The 21391-nt window shown below is 37.6% G+C and overlaps 1 protein-coding gene across 1 annotated transcript in view; it reads left to right on the top strand.

Annotated features, from left to right (window-relative positions):
- Positions 1 to 21391, top strand: part of LOC124605519 (FAS-associated factor 1) — a 152363-nt gene that overhangs the window by 3246 nt on the left and 127726 nt on the right. The window contains exon 4 of the mRNA XM_047137262.1: positions 17579 to 17759. Within this exon, the coding sequence (XP_046993218.1) occupies positions 17579 to 17759 (181 nt within the window). The remainder of the gene's footprint in view (positions 1 to 17578; positions 17760 to 21391) is intronic.

Here is a 21391-nt window from a genome sequence, read left to right as displayed (position 1 = left end):
CCTCGGGAGGTATAAGTAGGGGGAAGCAATATATTCGATACCTCATCCAGAAACGCACCCTCTCGAAACCTGGACAGCAAGCTACACCGCGATGCAGAGCGCCTCTCTTGCAGAGTCTGCCACTTGAGTTTATTAAACATCTCCGTAACGCTATCACGGTTACCAAATAACCCGGTGACGAAACGCGCCGCTCTTCTTTGGATCTTTTCTATCTCCTCCGTCAACCCAACCTGGTACGGATCCCACACTGATGAGCAATACTCAAGTATAGGTCGAACGAGTGTTTTGTAAGCCACCTCCTTTGTTGATGGACTACATTTTCTAAGCACTCTCCCAATGAATCTCAACCTGGTACCCGCCTTACCAACAATTAATTTTATATGATCATTCCACTTCAAATCGTTCCGTACGCATACTCCCAGATATTTTACAGAAGTAACTGCTACCAGTGTTTGTTCCGCTATCATACAATAAAGGATCCTTCTTTCTATGTATTCGCAATACATTACATTTGTCTATGTTAAGGGTCAGTTGCCACTCCCTGCACCAAGTGCCTATCCGCTGCAGATCTTCCTGTATTTCGCTACAATTTTCTAATGCAGCAACTTCTCTGTATACTACAGCATCATCCGCGAAAAGCCGCATGGAACTTCCGACACTATCTACTAAGTCATTTATATATATTGTGAAAAGCAATGGTCCCATAACACTCCCCTGTGGCACGCCAGAGGTTACTTTAACGTCTGTAGACGTCTATCCATTGATAACAACATGCTGTGTTCTGTTTGCTAAAAACTCTTCAATCCAGCCACACAGCTGGTCTGATATTCCGTAGGCTCTTACTTTGTTTATCAGGCGACAGTGCGGAACTGTATCGAACGCCTTCCGGAAGTCAAGAAAAATAGCATCTACCTGGGAGCCTGTATCTAATATTTTCTGGGTCTCATGAACAAATAAGGCGAGTTGGGTCTCACACGATCGCTCTTTCCGGAATCCATGTTGATTCCTACATAGTAGATTCTGGGTTTCCAGAAATGACATGATACGCGAGCAAAAAACATGTTCTAAAATTCTACAAGAGATCGACGTCAGAGATATAGGTCTATAGTTTTGCGCATCTGCTCGACGACCCTTCTTGAAGACTGGGCCTATCTGTGCTCTTTTCCAATCATTTGGAACCCTCCGTTCCTCTAGAGACTTGCGGTACACGGCTGTTAGAAGGGGGGCAAGTTCTTTCGCGTACTCTGTGTAGAATCGAATTGGTATCCCGTCAGGTCCAGTGGACTTTCCTCTATTGAGTGATTCCAGTTGCTTTTCTATTCCTTGGACACTTATTTCGATGTCAGCCATTTTTTCGTTTGTGCGAGGATTTAGAGAAGGAACTGCAGTGCGGTCTTCCTCTGTGAAACAGCTTTGGAAAAAGGTGTTTAGTATTTCAGCTTTACGCGTGTCATCCTCTGTTTCAATGCCATCATCATCCCGTAGTGTCTGGATATGCTGATTCGAGCCACTTACTGATTTAACGTAAGACCAGAACTTCCTAGGATTTTCTGTCAAGTCGGTACATAGAATTTTACTTTCGAATTCAATGAACGCTTCACGCATAGCCCTCCTTACGCTAACTTTGACATCGTTTAGCTTCTGTTTGTCTGAGAGGTTTTGGCTGCGTTTAAACTTGGAGTGGAGCTCTCTTTGCTTTCGCAGTAGTTTCCTAACTTTGTTGTTGTACCACGGTGGGTTTTTCCCGTCCCTCACAGTTTTACTCGGCACGTACCTGTCTAAAACGCATTTTACGATTGCCTTGAACTTTTTCCATAAACACTCAACATTGTCAGTGTCGGAACAGAAATTTTCGTTTTGATCTGTTAGGTAGTCTGAAATCTGCCTTCTATTACTCTTGCTAAACAGATAAACCTTCCTCCCTTTTTTTTATATTCCTATTAACTTCCATATTCAGGGATGCTGCAACGGCCTTATGATCACTGATTCCCTGTTCTGTACATACAGAGTCGAAAAGTTCGGGTCTGTTTGTTATCAGTAGGTCCAAGATGTTATCTCCACGAGTCGGTTCTCTGTTTAATTGCTCGAGGTAATTTTCGGATAGTGCACTCAGTATAATGTCACTCGATGCTCTGTCCCTACCACCCGTCCTAAACATCTGAGTGTCCCAGTCTATATCTGGTAAATTGAAATCTCCACCTAAGACTATAACATGCTGAGAAAATTTATGTGAAATGTATTCCAAATTTTCTCTCAGTTGTTCTGCCACTAATGCTGCTGAGTCGGGAGGTCGGTAAAAGGAGCCAATTATTAACCTAGTTCGGTTGTTTAGTGTAACCTCCACCCATAATAATTCACAGGAACTATCCACTTCTACTTCACTACAGGATAAACTACTACTAACAGCGACGAACACTCCACCACCGGTTGCATGCAATCTATCCTTTCTAAACACCGTCTGTACCTTTGTAAAAATTTCGGCAGAATTTATCTCTGGCTTCAGCCAGCTTTCTGTACCTATAACGATTTCAGCTTCGGTGCTTTCTATCAGCGCTTGAAGTTCCGGTTCTTTACCAACGCAGCTTCAACAGTTTACAATTACAATACCGATTGCTGCTTGGTCCCCGCATGTCCTGACTTTGCCCCACACCCGTTGAGGCTGTTGCCCTTTCTGTACTTGCCCAAGGCCATCTAACCTAAAAAACCGCCCAGTGTTTGGATGCATGAAAAAGTGTGTTGAAGTACAAGGACCTGATATATTGTACTCTGGTTTCTTTGTCAGTTGAAGCAAATGCTGGCATGATTGTTTTATGAAAGCCATAGCTTATTTTGTTCTTAGTTCCTGTCCAGTTAAGAAATAGTCTAAAAACTTAATTTTGAGGAACCACTGAATGTGATTTGGAAACTTGTGTGGAGAAATGTTAGAGGTACTCTGAAATTGCACGTCCTGCTGTAATAAAGAACAATGAATGTTATTAGCAGATGTCAGAAAGAAGATAATCTTTAGTTAAAATTTGTTACTGATTCTTGAAGCAACATGGTAGCTGGCAGGGTAACAGTTTTTGAGTAATGTGTTCGCTGTGGGTGATAAGGTGAATTACAGAAATAGCTTCTGCCTTTCAGGGCAAAACTGATACTCCGACAGTATTGTAGGTTAGCTTTTTTCAAGTTCCTTGGATCGTTTGCACAATAAATTGTAACTGTGGAAAGAGGCATTTTACATTCACATCACAATTAATTTGTAAATATGATTACTGTACATGCTGAAGATGTATAAGGTTTTATTATTATTATTATTGAATATAAGGATGTGAGTTAGTAATTCTGAAACACCATGTTTTGCACATTACATTAATAAAAATTATTCTGTGGAAAAATAGCAGTTCACCGAGTGAGGTGGCACAGTGGTTAGCACACTGGACTCGCATTCGGGAAGACGACGGTTCAATCCCGTCTCCAGCCATCCTGATTTATGTTTTCCATGATTTCCCTAAATCGTTTCAGGCAAATGCTGGGATGGTTCCTTTGAAAGGGCACGGCCGATTTCCTTCCCAATCCCACCCTAACCCGAGCCTGCGCTCCGTCTCTAATGACCTCGTTGTCGACGGGACGTTAAACACTAACCACCACCACCACCAAAAGGGGCAGTTCTCAAGGAGAGTTTTTTAGTTTTCAGATTTAACTTGATTGTCTTCAGATATTTTATATCACTGATAAGTTAACAGAAATTTTACTTGCATCATTGTGCACCCCTTTTTGTATTAATCCTTAACTACTATCGACCATCTCTCAGCCCGCTACTAATTTTTCTGTCGAGATATTTCTCACACCGCCGCAAAGCCAAATAAACTCTTTCCATGTATCTTCCTATTGGATGTCAAGCTACACGTGCCAGCATTCTTGCATTGTTGCTGCTCTTTGTTTCGTAATTATTAGCCTTGAGAGGTCTCACAGACGTACCATAGTGTTTGCGTGCTGCGTGTTTATTTCATGCTACTGTTTCTCCATGGTGGGGAAAGCTGGGCCTTATGTGCAACACGTGTTATGTGAGACAGATGTCTTCACTTGCAAGATGAGCCTCAGACACCGAAAGAATTCGAAAAATGTGCACCTTTTGCCCTCCTCATCTGAAGAGGAAAACAAGGTATCCATGTTAACAGCGTGGTGTTCCGATTTGTTTGGAGTGTTCCAGGAAGGTCTGCGTGAAGTGTTTGCAGGTGGAAATTGACTAAAGTATGATTCAGTGGCACATAAGAACAAGTATTTAGTTTTTACTTGTAATTTTAGAAGTAAAATGGTGGCAGGGTTTCTCCATCCGTAGACTTAGGGACTGAAATATTCGCTCTACATTGGAAAGTGAGTCGTAAAATGAAAGCTGACTTCGCACACAATTTATCATAAGTCATGTCGGATTTTTCCACCTAGTTATATTGCCAATTTGTAAAATAATCCTTCTGATGAAAATCTGTGTGTGAGTAGAGAGCTAACTATTTGTTGTTATTTTCCTAACTCATAAAATAAAAATATACTCCAGATTTCCCTTTGTTTTAATTGTCGAAGTGTTTAAAATACGGCAGTGTTTAAAAAAAATCAAATTTCTACTAAAGCCACCTCCAATATGTGTAATGAAAGACTGGAAGTCAAGAAACTATATATATATTCAGCAAAATTTTGGTTTGATATATAAAATAGAAAAATGCGGTCTGTGAGACCCCTTCGTAGTAATTGTTCCTGTGAATGACCATAGTAGTTAAGGGTTAAAGTCAACCTTAGTATGTAGTAATGAATGTCATTTTTCATTCTGGTATTGTAATTGTGTACAGCATCATTCCTATTGAAATGCAATGGGTTATTTACAACAAACATCATGTGGGAATAAATACTGTGAAGCAGTGGTCAGAATGTCCAGCCCTTTAAAAAGATGCCTACAAGATGATCATGGATGACCGCCACATATTATTCTTACAGCACATTTTTGACACTGAAGACTTCCTTTCTTATAGATGAGCTACCCCCGAACATTATGCCATGTGACACTATTGAATGAAAATGTGCAAAATATGTCAACTTACTGATTTGTGTCTTCTCAAGATGAGCAATGATTCTAAATGCAAATGAGGCTGAAATAAGTTGTTTTAGGAGTTCCAAAATGTACTTTTTCTGGTTTAAATTCTCGTCACTATGGACACCTAAGAATTTTGGTTTCAATCCTATTTGTTATTTTGTCACCATGTCATACACTTATCATTGGTGTAGTACTTGTGGATGTGGAGAACTGAATCTGTTGTGTCTTTCTAAAATTGGTGATGAGACCACTCACAGAAAACCAGTTCATGATGCCTTTAAGGACCTTGTTTTATGTTGCTATACATGTGCTTGGATTGATTCAAGAGTGTCATCTGGGGGAAAAAAAGTAATTCTCCTTGTATATTTGATGGACAGTAAGAACAATAGCAGACCTAAGATTGAGGATTGAGCCTTGGGGAACTCCATACATGACATCTCCCAGTCAGGATGATGACCCCTGATTACATTGGCTGCATTACTAAGTTCAATGTTTTGTCCTTCGATTAGTCCTGATTTAAACCTGATAATCCAATAATTTTAGTGTGTTAACAAAAGCTGTACATACAGCATGTCTTTTAATGTTCTCAGTCAGGCCCAAAATTGAAGTTTTTTTTCCAATGAGTTTAAGGTATGATCTAATAAAAATATCAGATCCATATACTTCTAAATGTCACTTGGATCGGGAATAGTATTATGGCAGCCGTGATGCAAAAATGTGTGAATGGACCATAGTGGGCCACAGTGTCCTGAAGTTAACTGGGTGAGATATCCGTTGCTGTGCGTACCTGATGACAGGCAGCATCGCAGCTATGTGTGGTGCGCACGGATGCAGATCGGCAGAAAAAGCAACGGGCAGTGCAGACAGTACAGACGCATTTTTCGAGAGTCTTATGACGTCAATCTGCGGACCACTTGAGTCAAGCTTAATGCAAGCTCCTCAGAGACTTAAGGATGTTTGTTTGATGCTCTCTGTTCATTTCAGCTTTTGCTTCATCGCATCTGTGAAATTCACAGCACCCCGCAATCACGAGAAAAAGGTTTTGTTTCATTCCAGACATGCGCCCACTGTTCTCCTGCACTCATGCAATTGGACAATGCGCTCCTCACTGCGGAGTGTACACACTCCAGGATTGGTTTTCGAGTTTAACTATTGTGCAAAGACAGTTATTGCAATCGACAGTTAATGGAAATTACGATCTGATTTCATTTTTGTCAGTAGTTCATTTACTCATTTGGCAGAATAAATACGTTTTTGGCAAGTGTACTTATCAGTTCCTGTTACCCAACTGTCACCATAGCCTGCATCCTGAACAAGTGCATAGGTGCAACGGTGAAGTTGGCTCACTGCACGACTGTCATGTATGTGGCCCACATGTACCTGCTTTGATATTATATACTACTCATCAGTTTTAGCCAGTGAAGTAATGTTAATGGCTGCATTGAAATTACCCTTTGGTGCATATTTTCAGTTTGGTTGTTAGTTGACAAAGCCAGTGATTGTGAAAGCAAAAGACCAGATAGTGGTGATGAACCGAACTGTAGCTTAGTAGCCAGCCACGTATATTGATGACATCTGTCACATTTCCTGCATCACTGCTCAAAGCCAATGACTAGTATTGAATAGTCTTCTTTATTCATGTCACTTTTGTTTGAAGACGAAGCTTTGTACACAAAAACGTAGTCTTGCCCCAATTTACGCAACTCCTGGCTTTGTTTCCAGCTCCAGTAATTAATAAAACTTGTATGTGTATGTATATAATACTTAAAATTTTATCAGAGCCCTACTGCTGTTAAATTTAGTTCTGTGGTAATACTTTCTGTATGGTACGTATTTTGTGGTTTCAGTATTGCTTAGTTGGCCTTGTTGAACTTAAAAAAATGCGCTGCAGTAGTTTGTTCATTTTCATTTTTTCAATATACTTTCTTTGGCTCACATTATCGTAACCATCATTGCTGATATTATCAGTTTCTAAACTAACATGCAACTCGTAATGCTAAGGTGCAGAAAAATTACCTTAATTTTTTGTTAATCATTTCACTTCACAACTTAAGTACTGATAACCACCATAGTCTTTTAGCATGTATACCTTGCTCTTCAAAACAACTGTTAGCAACCAGTGTATGTTCACACCATTTCACCTGTAATAAATAACTGTGGAAAGCTTTTATTAATTTTTTTTTGAAGCATTGGCCTTTTATATACATACAGTGTTCTTTATCCTCGTCATTGGAAGCTTTATTGTTATAGTTATGAATTAGTCATGGAAAACATTTTGTGGTGGTAATGGAGATGAACTAATCTTCGCTTGTTTAATGTTATTACTCTGTGAAAATTGCAGGAGCGAATAAATGGGTAGGTCACCATTTATTTCTGTCATCAATGACAAAACATACGGCCTATGTGTTGCTGACTTTTTAATTTGGTGTGCTGTATAATTGGGTGTTTGTCATGCCTTGCTTCCTCTTAAATAGAGTAAGTGATTACATTAATTAAAGGTAATCACTCCCCACGTGGTAGTTAAATATATTTATTATGATTGCAATTTAGACTTTAGTCATTGTCAACCACTGGAGGGTGTTGAAGTTTATTGTACACCTTTAAGTTGTGACATGCTGGAACACAGTTCAAACTACATAGTTCCTCAAGTGTCACAAGTTGACTTCGCAGAGCGGTCTGGGACATCCCACAGTGCTTGACAGTGACAAAATGTCAAAATTGCAATTGCAACAATAGTTTTAACAGCCATTTATGGAATGATAACTACCAATAATTACATTAAAATGGTGGATCCAGTCATCAAAATTCTGGATTACAAACCCCAGTTGGGTCTTTCCCTGTCAAACCATCCAGAAATTTTAGGAAATGACACCTATTGTCATGCAAATCCTTGAAATTTTGGGTAGTGGAAGTTTACCAAGATATATATGAACATTTCCAAAATTTAAATGTTGCAGGTCAATTACTGTTTCACTTATGATAAAAAGAAGTTATATAGATTCAGGAATCGAGGGTTTCATAGACGAGCTCTTTTACAATTTAAAAATGCAATAGTTCCTACAGCTTTTGCAGTGCTTGAATTTTGTTAGTTAAAATGGAAGGTTTATATTTTTATAGTCATGCTTCTTGTAGTGAATATTCATCATGTACATCTCAGAAAAGATTGCAAATATTTTCTTTTAAACGAAATCCATACATGGACATTATAATTTTTTAAAGGTATTGCCCCCTCATAGATACCTTTGAAAAATTTACAATGTTATTATAAATATTTCATTATGTCACACAAAAAGAATCAGTTTGTAGAAATAATGGGAAGTGTGGAAAACGACATTACTGTAAAAGAAATATTGAAGTTGCTAATTAATGACCATGCCACCACTAAATTGCTGAAGTTGTTGTTGTTGTTGTTGTGGTGGTGGTGGTGGTGGTGGTGGTGGTGGTGGTGGTGGTCTTCAGTCCAGAGACTAGTTTAATGCAGCTCTCCATGCTACTCTATCCTGTGCAAGCTTCTTCATCTCCCAGTACCTACTGCAACCAACATCCTTCTGAATCTGTTCAGTGTATTCATCTCTTGTTCTCCATCTACGATTTTTACCTTCCACACTGCCCTTCAGTACCAAATTGGTGATCACTTGATGCCTCAGAATATGCCCTACCAGCCGATCCCTTCTTCTAGTCAAGTTGTGCCAGAAATTTCTCTTCTCTCCAATTCTATTCAATACCTCCTCATTAGTTATGTGATCTACCCATCTAATCTTCAGCATTCTTCTGTTTCACCATATTTTGAGAGCTTATCTTCTTGTCTAAACTATTTATCGTCCACATTTCAGTTCCATACATGGCTACACTCCATACAAATACTTTCAATAAAGACTTCCTGACACTTAAATCTGTACTTAATGTTAAAAAATTTCTCTTCAGAAGTGCTTTCCTTGCCGTTGCCAGTCTACATTTTATATCCTCTCTACTACGACCATCATCAGTTATTTTGCTACCCAAATAGCAAAACTCATTGACTACTTTAAGTGTCTCATTTTCTAATCTAATTCCCGCAGCATCACCCGACTTAATTCGACTACATTCCATTATCTTCGTTTTGCTTTTGTTGATGTTCATCTTATATCCTCCTTTCAAGACACAGTCCATTCCGTTCAACTGCTCTTCCAAGTCCTTTGCTGTCTCTTGACAGAATTACAATGTCATCGGCGAACCTCAAAGTTTTTATTTCTTCTCCATGGATTTTAATACCTACTCCGAACTTTTCTTTTGTTTCCTTTACTGCTTGCTCAATATACAGATTGAATAACATTGGGTAGAGGCTACAACCCTGTCTCACTCCCTTCCCAACAACTGCTTCCCTTTCGTGCCCCTTGAGTCTTGTAACTGCCATCTGGTTTCTGTACAAATTGTAAATAGCCTTTCGCTCCCTGTACTTTACCCCCGCCTCCTTCAGAATTTGAAAGAGAGTATTCTAGTCAACATTGTCAAAAGCTTTCTCTAAGTCTACAAGTGCTAGAAACGTAGGTTTGCCTTTCCTTAATCTATAAGACGTAGGGTCAGTATTGCCTCATGTGTTCCAGCATTTCTGCGGAATTCAAACCGATTTTCCCCGAGGTCAGCTTCTACCAGTTTTTCCATTCGTCTGTAAAGAATTTGTGTTGGTATTTTGCAGCCGTGGCTTATTAAACTGATAGTTTGGTAATTTTCACATCTGTCACCCCCTGCTTTCCACGGGATTGTAATTATTATATTCTTCTTGAAGTCTGAGGGTATTTCGCCTGTCTCATAAATCTTGCTCACCTGATGGTAGAGTTTTGTCAGGGCTGGCTCTCCCAAGGCTGTCAGTAGTTCTAATGGAATGTTGTCTACTCACGGGTCCTTGTTTCGACTTCTTTCAGTGCTCTGTCAAACTCTTCATGCAGTATCATATCCCCCTTTTCATCTTCATCTACATCGTCTTCCATTTCCATAATATTGTCCTCAAGTACATTGCCCTTGTATAGACCCTCTATATACTCCTTCCATCTTTCTGCTTTCCCTTCTTTGCTTAGAACTGGGTTTCCATCTGAGCTCTTGATATTCATACAAGTGGTTCTCTTTTCTCCGAAGGTCTCTTTAATTTTCCTGTTGGCAGTATCTATCTTACCCCTAGTGATATGTGCCTCTACATCCTTACATTTGTCCTCTAGCCATCCCTGCTTAGCCACTTTGCACTTTCTGTCTATCTCATTTTTGAGACGTTTGTATGCCCTTTTGCCTGCTTCATTTACTGCATTTTATATTTTCTCCTTTCGTCAGTTAAATTCAATATCTCTTCTGTTACCCAAGGATTTCTATTAGCCCTCGTCTTTTTACCTACTTGATCCTCTGCTACCTTCACTACTTCATCCCTCAAAGCTACCCATTCTTCTTCTACTGTATTTCTTTCCCCCATTCTTGTCAATTGTTACCTTATGCTCGCCCTGAAACTCTGTACAACATATGGTTTAGTCAGTTTATCCAGGTCCCATCTCCTTAAGTTCCCACCTTTTTGCAGTTTTTTCAGTGTTAATCTACAGTTCATAACCAATAGATTGTGGCCAGAGTCCACATCTGCCCCTGGAAATGTCTTACAAATTTAGTACCTGGTTCCTGAATCTCTGCCTTCCCATTATATAATCTATCTGAGACCTTCCAATATCTCCAGGCTTCCCCCCATGTATACAACCTTCTTTTATGATTATTGAACCAAGTGTTAGCTTTGATGTATTGTCATCCAATTCCTTTGAGTTGTGTTCACTGAGCATGCAGTTCAGAGCTATTGTACTGAGCTGTACCCATAGTCAGTTATTGGTTAAAAATCAATTGTTGCAGTTTTTAAGTATTCATTCCAAAACAAAAGTAAGTTCCCTAATGTTCCAATAATAATGTGAAATACTTTTGTCATGAAACAATGGGATATAATGATTTTTCGATATAATGATTTTTCATTATTTAATTACTTTTTATGTTACACCAATCATCTTCTGAATTATTTACAACCAATATTGGTTTTATGACTGAAGCAGTATGAAAAGTACAAGAAAGCAGTGTTTTCTTGTACAGTACCTGCAAGATATGTGACGATGCCCTGACTTGTGTGAATGAACTAACAAGTGAAGAACAAGAACTTTATTATGGCGAAGCAACAGTCATTCATACTGTGATTTAAGTGTTTCATGCGTGTTTGTTAAACACAAAGACAGGTAGGCCTACCTGTGCAGATTCTCTCGACATAAGAAAATTTGCTGTGATCCCATTAAGTGCCATAAATGACCTGTTTCATCTGGATTGTGTGAAATTAGTTTAGAAAAAGCGAAGACCTTCAAACTGAGAGGCTTCAGAGTTATTCCTGGGGAGAAAATGTGCCCAACCTGTATCAAACTTCATAATGAAAAACAAGCAAGTGATGACTCATCACCAGACTATATAAATGACAGTAATGTGAAGGTGCAGACTCCTGAAAAATCTGTGTCCAATACTAGCTTAGAAGTATCTCCTGGAAAGCTGCATTCAGTTGCTCAGCATAGTTGGTATGCAACAGCCAAACGAAACTTGAAATCAGCAGCTGGGGCTCTGAAAACTTAAATTTCATGTAAGTATAAAGTTGTGCTGGCTGCTGATGCAAGCACTAACCCTGACAGTGATTTAACGGAACTGGAAGAAAAGGCAAAACATCATGATGAACTCTTGGACAAAATCAAACAGAAAATTGAATATGCAATTAATCATGAAAAGATTCAGTTATTTACTCTTGTGCCTCCAAATTGAACTCTACAGAAAGGCAGTTCCAATTTTCAGGTTTCTGAATATTTAGTATGAGAAGCAAGAGCTCTTTGAATGAAGAAGGGTATTTTATCGATAGCTGAGCAGAAAAGAGGAAAAACGTTGCCACATGATACAGTGCAAAAAGTAAAGAGTTTCTACTTGGACGACGAAAACATGAGAATAACGCTTGGGGAAGAAAGTCAAAGTGAGCACTAGCAAAATACCTGTGAACAAAAGTCTTGTTTTAAGTAATTTACCTGTGAACTGTATTCTCTCTCTCTCTCTCTCTCTCTCTCTCTCTCTCTCTCTCTCTAAATAAATAAAAGAGAGAGAGAGATATGATTCTCTTTGACCAAAAGATTGTATACTTGCAGGATCATCAGGAACACATGCAATATGTGTGTGCATTTACCGCCAAAATGTTAAATTGCTTCTAAATTCCATTTCTATTAAAGAAACATACCAAGATCTGATTAAAATAATATGTGATATAAATAACTGAGCATGTATGCTTTGTCTGTCTGAAAAGTGCCCCACCAGTTCGTTGCTTCAAACCCACTTAGAAAATGAAATAGAAGACTATGATCCTGATGAGATAGTTCAGTGCAATCACTGGGTATTAACTGATAGAATGACTTTGTGTTCAAATCACTTCTCTATCAGAATTCTGTGACACACTAATTAAGAAAACTGAAAAACTTACTCCACACTCTTTTTATTTCACAATCACAATCTGATTATCTAAAAATGAACAAGGAAACACTTGATGAAGGATCAGTGTTAATTTTAATGTGAAAATCTCAGCTTTGTTACTTAAGATGAAGTACACGGATACCATTGGAACAATGGCAGCTGCAGTCTCCACACTGTCCATATATATTACAAAAAGGACAGACACTTACATGCAAAAAGTATTTGTATTGTGTCTGATGATCTAGAACATGATATTGCCGTGGTGTACCATACTCAAAAGACTGTATTGAATTTTTTTAGTGTGAATTTCCAGAAATTCATCTTGTGTATGTTGAATAATTCACTCATGGTTGTGCTGCACAGTATAAAAATTGTAAGGATTTCAGAAATATCTGCTACCATGAACACAACTTCAACATAAAGTGCAGCTGGTCCTTTTTATGCTACCAGCCATGGAAAATCCCCCTGTGATGGTAATGGTGACACTGTTAAGACTTGTCACAAAAACAAGTTTGCAAAGAGTTTATAAAGATCAAATACTTACAGTTTCACAGGTATTTGAATTTTGTTGCTAGAACCTACGAGGCAGTTCAGTTCTCTTTGTTTCAAAAGATGAAATGGTACAAGTCAGACATTGTCTTTCTCATCGCTTTGCAAGTGCAAAAACAATTCCTGGAACGCGATCTATGCATCACATTGTACAAATATCGCCAACCAAGATTGGAGCAAAAAGACTGAGCTGCGATACGGATTTTAGTATTGTGCATGATTTCTTAGATGCACTTCCACCACTAATGCCAGAATGCACTGTGCAGCCCAACTGCTATGTTGCATGTGCATATGACTATTCTTGGTATTTGGGAATTGTTGGAAAGGTGAATTGTGAAGGAGGAGATGTTACAGTAAGGTTCATGCACCATCCCCATCCTTCAATTGGTCTGATAATGATATTGGCGATGTTTCTTTCTCTCATATTCTGTGTGAAGTTGATATGGCCACAGCAGCAGGCCATACTTATTCTTTTAGCAAAGAGTCCTCAAAGTTGGTGGAAGAAAAGTTGTTCTCATACAAAAAAAATATTATCTAAGCTTCAAAGTGTCTCATCACATGTAGTTCCAAATCATCTTGAATGCAGATTGCAGCAGCAGCATTTTGTGCAGTGTTGACAATATTGACTTCTGACAAACTGCTTAAATATTATAAACAAAATGCTATGTATTTTTACATTGAGTTAATTTAGTTATGGCAGAGGTAAGAAATTGTTCATATGTCATGTAATGTAAAAGTTGCCCTATATTATATAATGTGTAACTTAGTTTCAAATATTGCAATTTTTGTTTAATTTGGATATTGTTATGTGCTCTTATGTTGTTAATGTCTCTTGGATAGTAATTGTATATTTCTCCTTTTTTCCTGGTGCCATTTATTTCTCAAAACTGATTTTTTTGTGTGATGAAATTTTGTTATTTGTAGATCACCTTCTAATTTTTTCAGTGTTTTCCAGAGGGGGGGGGGGGCACTTGTCCAAAATATTTATTGTAATTCAACAATAAAATTAAATAAAATAATTTACAGAAATTTAATTGGACAATTCTAACATGTTTTCAGAAACTACATGTGTGAAAAGAACTCGGGGGGGAAAAACTATCAGCATACCATTTTTTGTTTAAAAACTGCAGCCAATTTTCAAATTTTTACAGTTTGCTGTGAAGTAATGCATTGTATCAAACTTTCAGCAATTGCTACCACCAGAATGTATATAAAGTAATAAAAATTGGCAGAAGGTCACGATATTAGGTACAAAAGCAGTACACAAAATCTCAGTTCACAACTAGATAATGGGTGTCATGGCCTAGCTGACTTGACATGGAATGACCTGTAAGGAGAGCCACTTTTGAAGTTAAAACAAACTGTGAAGAAAAATCAGTTTTTGATACAAACCATTTTATTCACCCTCAATATTTATACAATTTTGCACGCATCCAACAAATACTATTGCAAATGAAACTTCCAGGCAGATTAAAACTGTGTGCTGGGCTGAGACTCGTACTTGGAACCAGTGCCATTCGTGGGCTAGCCAAGCACAACTTATGACCTGTCCCCACAGCTTCAATTCTGCCAGTACCTTGTTCCCTACCTTCCAAATTTCACAGAAGCTCTTCTGTGAACCTTTTTTCCAGGAGTGTTAGTTCTGCAAGATTCGCAGAACAGCTTCTGTGAAGTTTGGAAGGTAGGTGATGAGGTTCTAGCAGAATTGAACCTCTGAGGATGGGTGATGAGTTCTGCTTGGGTAGCTCAGTCAGTAGAGGACTTGCCCGCAAAAGGCCCAAATTTGAGTCTTGGTCTGACACACAATTTTAATCTGCAAGAAAGTTTCATATCAGTGCACACACCTGCTGCAGAGTGAAAATTTCATTCTGTTCTACTTCTGCAAATATTTTTCCACTCTGATGTTAGCACCTTAAATATGTGGCTTAGGCGGCTTGTTAAAGTGATGGATGTCGCTCGCCGTACAATATTTGCTTGACATTGGAGAACAGAAAGAAGTCTTCAGACCATAAATTGGGTGCTGTGTGAGCATTGTCACAGTGACGAATGATACAGTATCTTCGTTTCTTGACATGATTTCATTGATGAATTGACGCAAACAAATTTTGTGCCATTCACCATTAACTATTCTGTGATCCTCTAAAGCGGTGGGACAGTGTAAGCAACAAAACAAGCAACCATTTCTTTGGAAGTGCTTCACAGACGAGCCACTTTCACTGGTTTTCAGTTAATTTTTTGACTCTTAATGTCGAAATATCATCTCCTGTTACAGTGTTGTATACAGATTTTGCATTTCCTTGTCTGAATTTTTTTTGAGCATGTCCTTACACAAAAAGACCCAATTGTTTTTGAGTTTGTCAAATTGTTCAGAACCTATTAGGTACGTATTTTTTTGTCAGCTAAATGTTCATATAAAATCAAGTGTGCTGCAGTGTTCGATACGTCTGATGATGCTTCCGTCTCATGCTGTCATATGGCAATCCTGATCAATCATCTTGCGCACAGCACAGAATCCATCCATCAAAAATATATATATGTGTGTGTAACAGACAGCCTTCGTTTATAAATGTTCATCTCACATTATTGGTTTCAGCATACTGCTATCATCAGACCTATGTGAAATAGAAAATAGAAAAAAAATGGAAAAAATCAGTAATGTGACAGTAACCTAGGAATACATAAAAAGATAATGTAATTAGCAGCCATTTACAGCAGCCAAATGTGCTTTTAAAAGTATTCAGATTCAAATACCATCATTGAATAATGCGAACATAAAGTGCTGATAATGGTCTGGGGGCATGTTATACTTCTCAAACACAGCTAAGTCAGTAGAGGTCACTAGTGGTGTGTTACATGAGTAAATCAGTATCATAAATTTTGAGTTTAAAATAGAATATGCTTGGTAATTAATTAAAATGATTTCATGTTAAAAACTGTGTGTCGAACAATGAAATACAAAATGTAGAAATAAAATGTGTTGTAAAAATATGAATGAAACATGTAAAAAGTGAGACTATTAATAGAAACTTACTGGCATGACATTGTGAACAACACAAGATTGTTTGAAAGTTATAATAAAAGGTGTGAAAAGTATTACACAGTAGAAATTTTCAACAGAAAACCTGTCAGGATGACGAGGTGGATAAAACACAACCTTATGTGAAGATGATCAATGAAACAATAATTGTTTAAAAAGTGCTAATAGTCGATATTATATTTGGAGTAGAATCTAGCTAGCACTGCTCATGGTCTCTCTGCGAGATGTTTTGTTTTCTTGTGGAGTCTGGGGCTTCCTTCTGCAAGCAGCTTCACAGGGAAACAGAACAGCTTACAGAGAGGCTGTGAGCAGTGCTACTCTGAATGTACTATCTTGACATTTATTAAATAATTTTTGTTTCATTGACCATCTTCATGTAAGGCTGTGTTTTATTCAACTTGCCATCCTGAAAGCTTTTCTGTTGCGTAATACTTTTCACAACTTTTGTTTTAACTTTCAAACAATTTTGTACTTTTTATATTGTCCTACTAGTAGGTTTCTGATAACTGCCCTTCACTATCAAGTTTCATTCAAATTTAAAGTATGGATTTTATTTTTATATTTTATGTTTCATTGTTAGAAAGAAATCTTGCTGTGTTAAATCATTTTAATTAATGACCTTGCATTTTCTATTTTAAGTTACTAAATTTATGATAATGACCACTTGTGTTCCGCAGTGGTAGTGCATCATACTGGCTTAGTTACGTTTGTTAATGATGCCCTCAAACAATTGCCAGCATATTATATATACCCATGTGTACAGATGATTTGACAATGATATTTGCGTGTGAACATTTTCATGGGATGTATAACATGTATATGTGACTGCTAGCTATGTTACTTTTCATGTATTCCCAGTTTTTCTGTCACATTACTGTTTTTTTCCAGTTGTATTTGGAACAGATCTGATCATTGCACTAGGCCAAAACTGATAATGTGAGCTATAGAAAATATGAGATAAAGATGGACATTTATAAATAAAGTGTCAATCACAACATAACTTAAATGTCTTAAGCATGTGACAACAACCTATTTCAGCTGATCTTCACAAAATTGATAGCTGGCATGAGCATGATGAAGTTCTACAAACAAGTTGTAAACAGTCCTTTCTGAAGGTGGTTGATTACCAAAAGGTGAATGGAGACATTTGAGGTATTGTTGATGAGTAAGATCTTTATGGAAATTGTAAAGGTGTCTTACAGCAACCTTTGCATGAAATTCAATTTTTTTGTGACAGCCTTTCTTTAAATGCTCAGTGTAAACAAATTACTTAGACAATTTCTGAGCTGTCATTGTTTTAACAGTAACAAATGGAAAAATTTTAAAACAGTAGTAATGTCACACCCTGATAGTGTCATCTACTGGTGATTTATAAAATTTTAAGCTTGCTGTTGTAGAATTTCAGTTTGTTTCTGTTTGTGTCTCATGATACTGTTTTGTTACAGGTGAACTAAAAAGCACTATATTTGCACGTTTGGGAGTGCCAGTGTGTCAGCAGACTCTTCAAGGATGGAAGAATAATCCAAAGTCTGATTCAGTAACATTATCTAGCCTGAATCTACCAAAAGAAAACACACTTTATGTTATTGTTCCAGACCTTGAAGACGGGTGTACTGCTGCAGAAGAGTAAGTGGTGGTCTTTTGGATTGTAGTTAGCCATTAGAACTTTGCTTGTTTTATGTTTAATCTTGTAATAATTCACGCATGGGACTTATTTTATGGCTGTTTAACATTGCTCAGTGCTTCATGTTGAGCTCAATAAACTGCAGTATTTGGCTAGTTTTCATTGCATTAAATATAGTTTTATTGGTCACATACAATTGTAGCTATTGTTTATAGCTAAACTTTTAAACTTATCAAGAAAAACATTGAGATTTTTGTTGCACATTTATTGAGGGCTTAAACATGTGCTTTATGTATCTTCATATCTGAGTCTTCTGTAGCGCAGTTTGTTAACACCCTTTCCAGAGATGAGAGAGATAGGTGCGGATATGCATAAAGAATGAATGGTTTGCTGACTTTATGACAAGCTGTGCTGTACAACACCCATTCAGTTTGTGATCAGCACTTGCTTTGTAACTTGTGTTCAGACTCTTAAACATTGTTCTGTAGCTCCATATTTCAGATATTTCAAGCCTGTTCCATTCAGGTTTTCCCATTGTACAGTTTACTTCAGTGCAATGACATGTCAAAAGTTACAATTACATGATCATTGTTCCCTGAAACTCCAGAGAGATTCATGATGTAACCTCTGTAATGCGTCTCGAGGGGATGGACAGTCAACATAGGAAAGGTTTCGGGGCTTTTTTCGGCGATTTATTTGATGAGATGTTAATGTGAAGGCCCCACAGGCAGTCAGTTTTGATTCATTCCAATACAGTCTCTGCAAGTTCAGCAATTTTCTCCTATATCTGTCAGTGGCATAGGTAAGACAGAAGTTGGTAAAGTCTGTCGAAAGTGATACATCGTTTTTGCTTGTCTTAAGAATTCTCATACCATATTAATTTCCATTATTTTCTATAGATTTGTGTTCAATTCTGATGATATTACTGCCATTGGGGCTAGGCTGAGTGGCAAATACATTCATCTACTCAAGTATCTACAAGGATCCTTCTATGACTATTCTTAAGAATGTATGTCCAGAATAGAGAGACATGAAAAGATAGTAGTTACATTAATGATCTGCAGAAGTTCTATCGTGGGCAGGGCAAAGCATGTCATTTCTGCATTACCAGTTCTTTTCATCTGAACCCAAAGGGATATTTTAGCTCAGAAGTGAGAAGAATGCTCTTGAAGAAAACTCACTGAAGCATAGTCTGCAATTCGTTTTTTATTTCATGTAATTGTAGGGATGGTATGATAAATAAGTAGTTTGAACTGAGTTAAAGGAAGCTTTTTCCAGTTGGTCATTCACTTCATTTTTTTGACCCATGTTCTGGTGGAATCAGTTGACCTTCAGATATATGCTTCTATGAATGAATATGTGGTATACCAATTTTTATGACTTGCATTTTGTATATTTGCAACGGGATGCTCTTCAGTGTAATGGGAACTTCTGTAGTAGGAACTATTTAATATTAAAAAGGGGACACTTCCCGATATTCTGCAAATATCATCTACTTGGTCACAAATTGGCTTTTTGCTTGTTAGACCACTGTCAGGTTGTAAATGAATGTCAAAACCAGATATGAAACGTCATGCGGGTTACACAAATGTACATTACTAAGCTTGTGTCTTGAAACCCAGTACCACTTGCAGGTTGCCTGTGTGACAGCTTCCAAGGGCAACCAAATTTTGATTTTCATTATTTCATTTAATTGTTAACTGAATTTAAAAATCTAAAATGCTATCATAGTCTAGTCATTAATAGGTATAATTTTATGTCGAAAGTTTACGGTATGACAGCTAGAAGCTGTATGATTGTCTTGGTGGCCCACAAATACCTCGAGTTTATTCATCCAGTGTTAGAGAATGAGGGCCCTCGGCAACTACGCCGGCCGAAGTGGCCGTGCGGTTAAAGGCGCTGCAGTCTGGAACCGCAAGACCGCTGCGGTCGCAGGTTCGAATCCTGCCTCGGGCATGGATGTTTGTGATGTCCTTAGGTTAGTTAGGTTTAACTAGTTCTAAGTTCTAGGGGACTAATGACCTCAGCAGTTGAGTCCCATAGTGCTCAGAGCCATTTGAACCATTTGAACCTCGGCAACTTCCAACAAGTTTTAAGCACAATTTCAAACACTTTTAAAATTTTTGTCACTTACACACTTAATGGAAAATATTTAACGTGTTAACTTGTTTGTAAAATAATCAGATGTATGAAGCTATTTTATGCATGAATGTCTGATTTTTTTAAAGAATCGAGGATTTACTGGTAGTTACAAATAAGAGATACAGAGTATGAGAAATACCATATGTTTACAAAAGGAAGAATTACCTTTATTGTTACACAGAAATCATTACGTTAAAAAAAAAAAAAGCAAATAAAATTGTTAAATTTTAAATAAATATATTTTTGACTATAATATTGTAATGGCATTGTTGCTTTGAGTGCCAGAGTTGATAACAATTAAGTGATGAACGATGAGAAACTGAAAATGACAAATTGGTAGTTGGTTGTCGGTAGCCGGTTAGAATTTTACCACATTGTTGAAATTTTTGGCAGAATCATAAATAATGCATGAAGTAGGTTATTGCTATGAAAAGCCTGTCTCGAACTATGCTACACATCTGTCTATTACAATTGTAATTTCATGTTGAGATTTGAATTGCCTTCACTATCAACCAAACTCACAATTTCCAACCAGACATAACCCTTGAGCTGTGCTACAGGTCTGTCTATTAGCACATCGGTTATTCTTCCTTTGAAATCGAAGACAAATTTAATCAGTTCACATCTTCCACTGAAAGAAGTCATTAGATTCAACAATTCTCATTGGCTACCATATACCACTACACAACTGTCTGTGACCAGTGTCCGTGAACTGCCAACTTCAGCACACTACACAAAAGCTCCAGACACCTTAAGTGCATTGTAATCCAGTGTTTTCTTAACTGATGTTTGGTAAATCATTATGTTCGTGAGAATAAGTGTTACATGCTTGATCTTTTGTGCACTTAAGTTTTCATTAATTTTAACGAGTGATATATTTTGTATTACTTTTCTTTTTTCACGTTGCTTCGTCTGGTACGAACTGTTTCAGTTGGACTGAATAAATGTATCTGACATTTCATTGTGTAATTGTAGAATTAGTTACCCTAATGGGTGCATGTAGATAGTGATGTCATGTTTGTTTTCTTTTTGGTGGTGTGTGGGAAACTCTTCAGTTTTCATGTTGTTATTCTGCATGTTTGGTGTTTCTTTGCGTCTGCAATAGGCTATAGTTCGGCAGCTTCATTAGGCACTACTCTCCTGTGTTTAAGTTTGAACACACACTTTGAAACCAGAAAACTTGGTTCAGTTTACAATTGTCCAGACTTCCGTCAGCTGCATTCAGCTCATACTAATTAAAGGTGAACATGGGCAATGTGGTTAGCTGTTGTAGATTTCGTAAATCTGAGGTTGACAGAACTCTCAAAGGTAAAGCACAGAAGTTCTGATGATGTAAAATTCTTTTTACAACATGAACTGTGAAAGAGAATAGGTGATATCAAGTGCCCATTTTGTGTGGAAAACATACTTACCATACTCCCATAAATATGTTGGGTCGAAGGAAACCACTCACTGAAAAGCAGAAGCATTGAACTAAAGAATACTTGCTACC

The sequence above is a fragment of the Schistocerca americana genome, chromosome 3 (assembly GCF_021461395.2).
Source record: "Schistocerca americana isolate TAMUIC-IGC-003095 chromosome 3, iqSchAmer2.1, whole genome shotgun sequence".
NCBI lineage: Eukaryota > Metazoa > Arthropoda > Insecta > Orthoptera > Acrididae > Schistocerca > Schistocerca americana.
The sequence above is the reverse complement of the archived record's forward strand: the minus strand, read 5'-3'. Positions and strand labels throughout refer to the sequence as shown.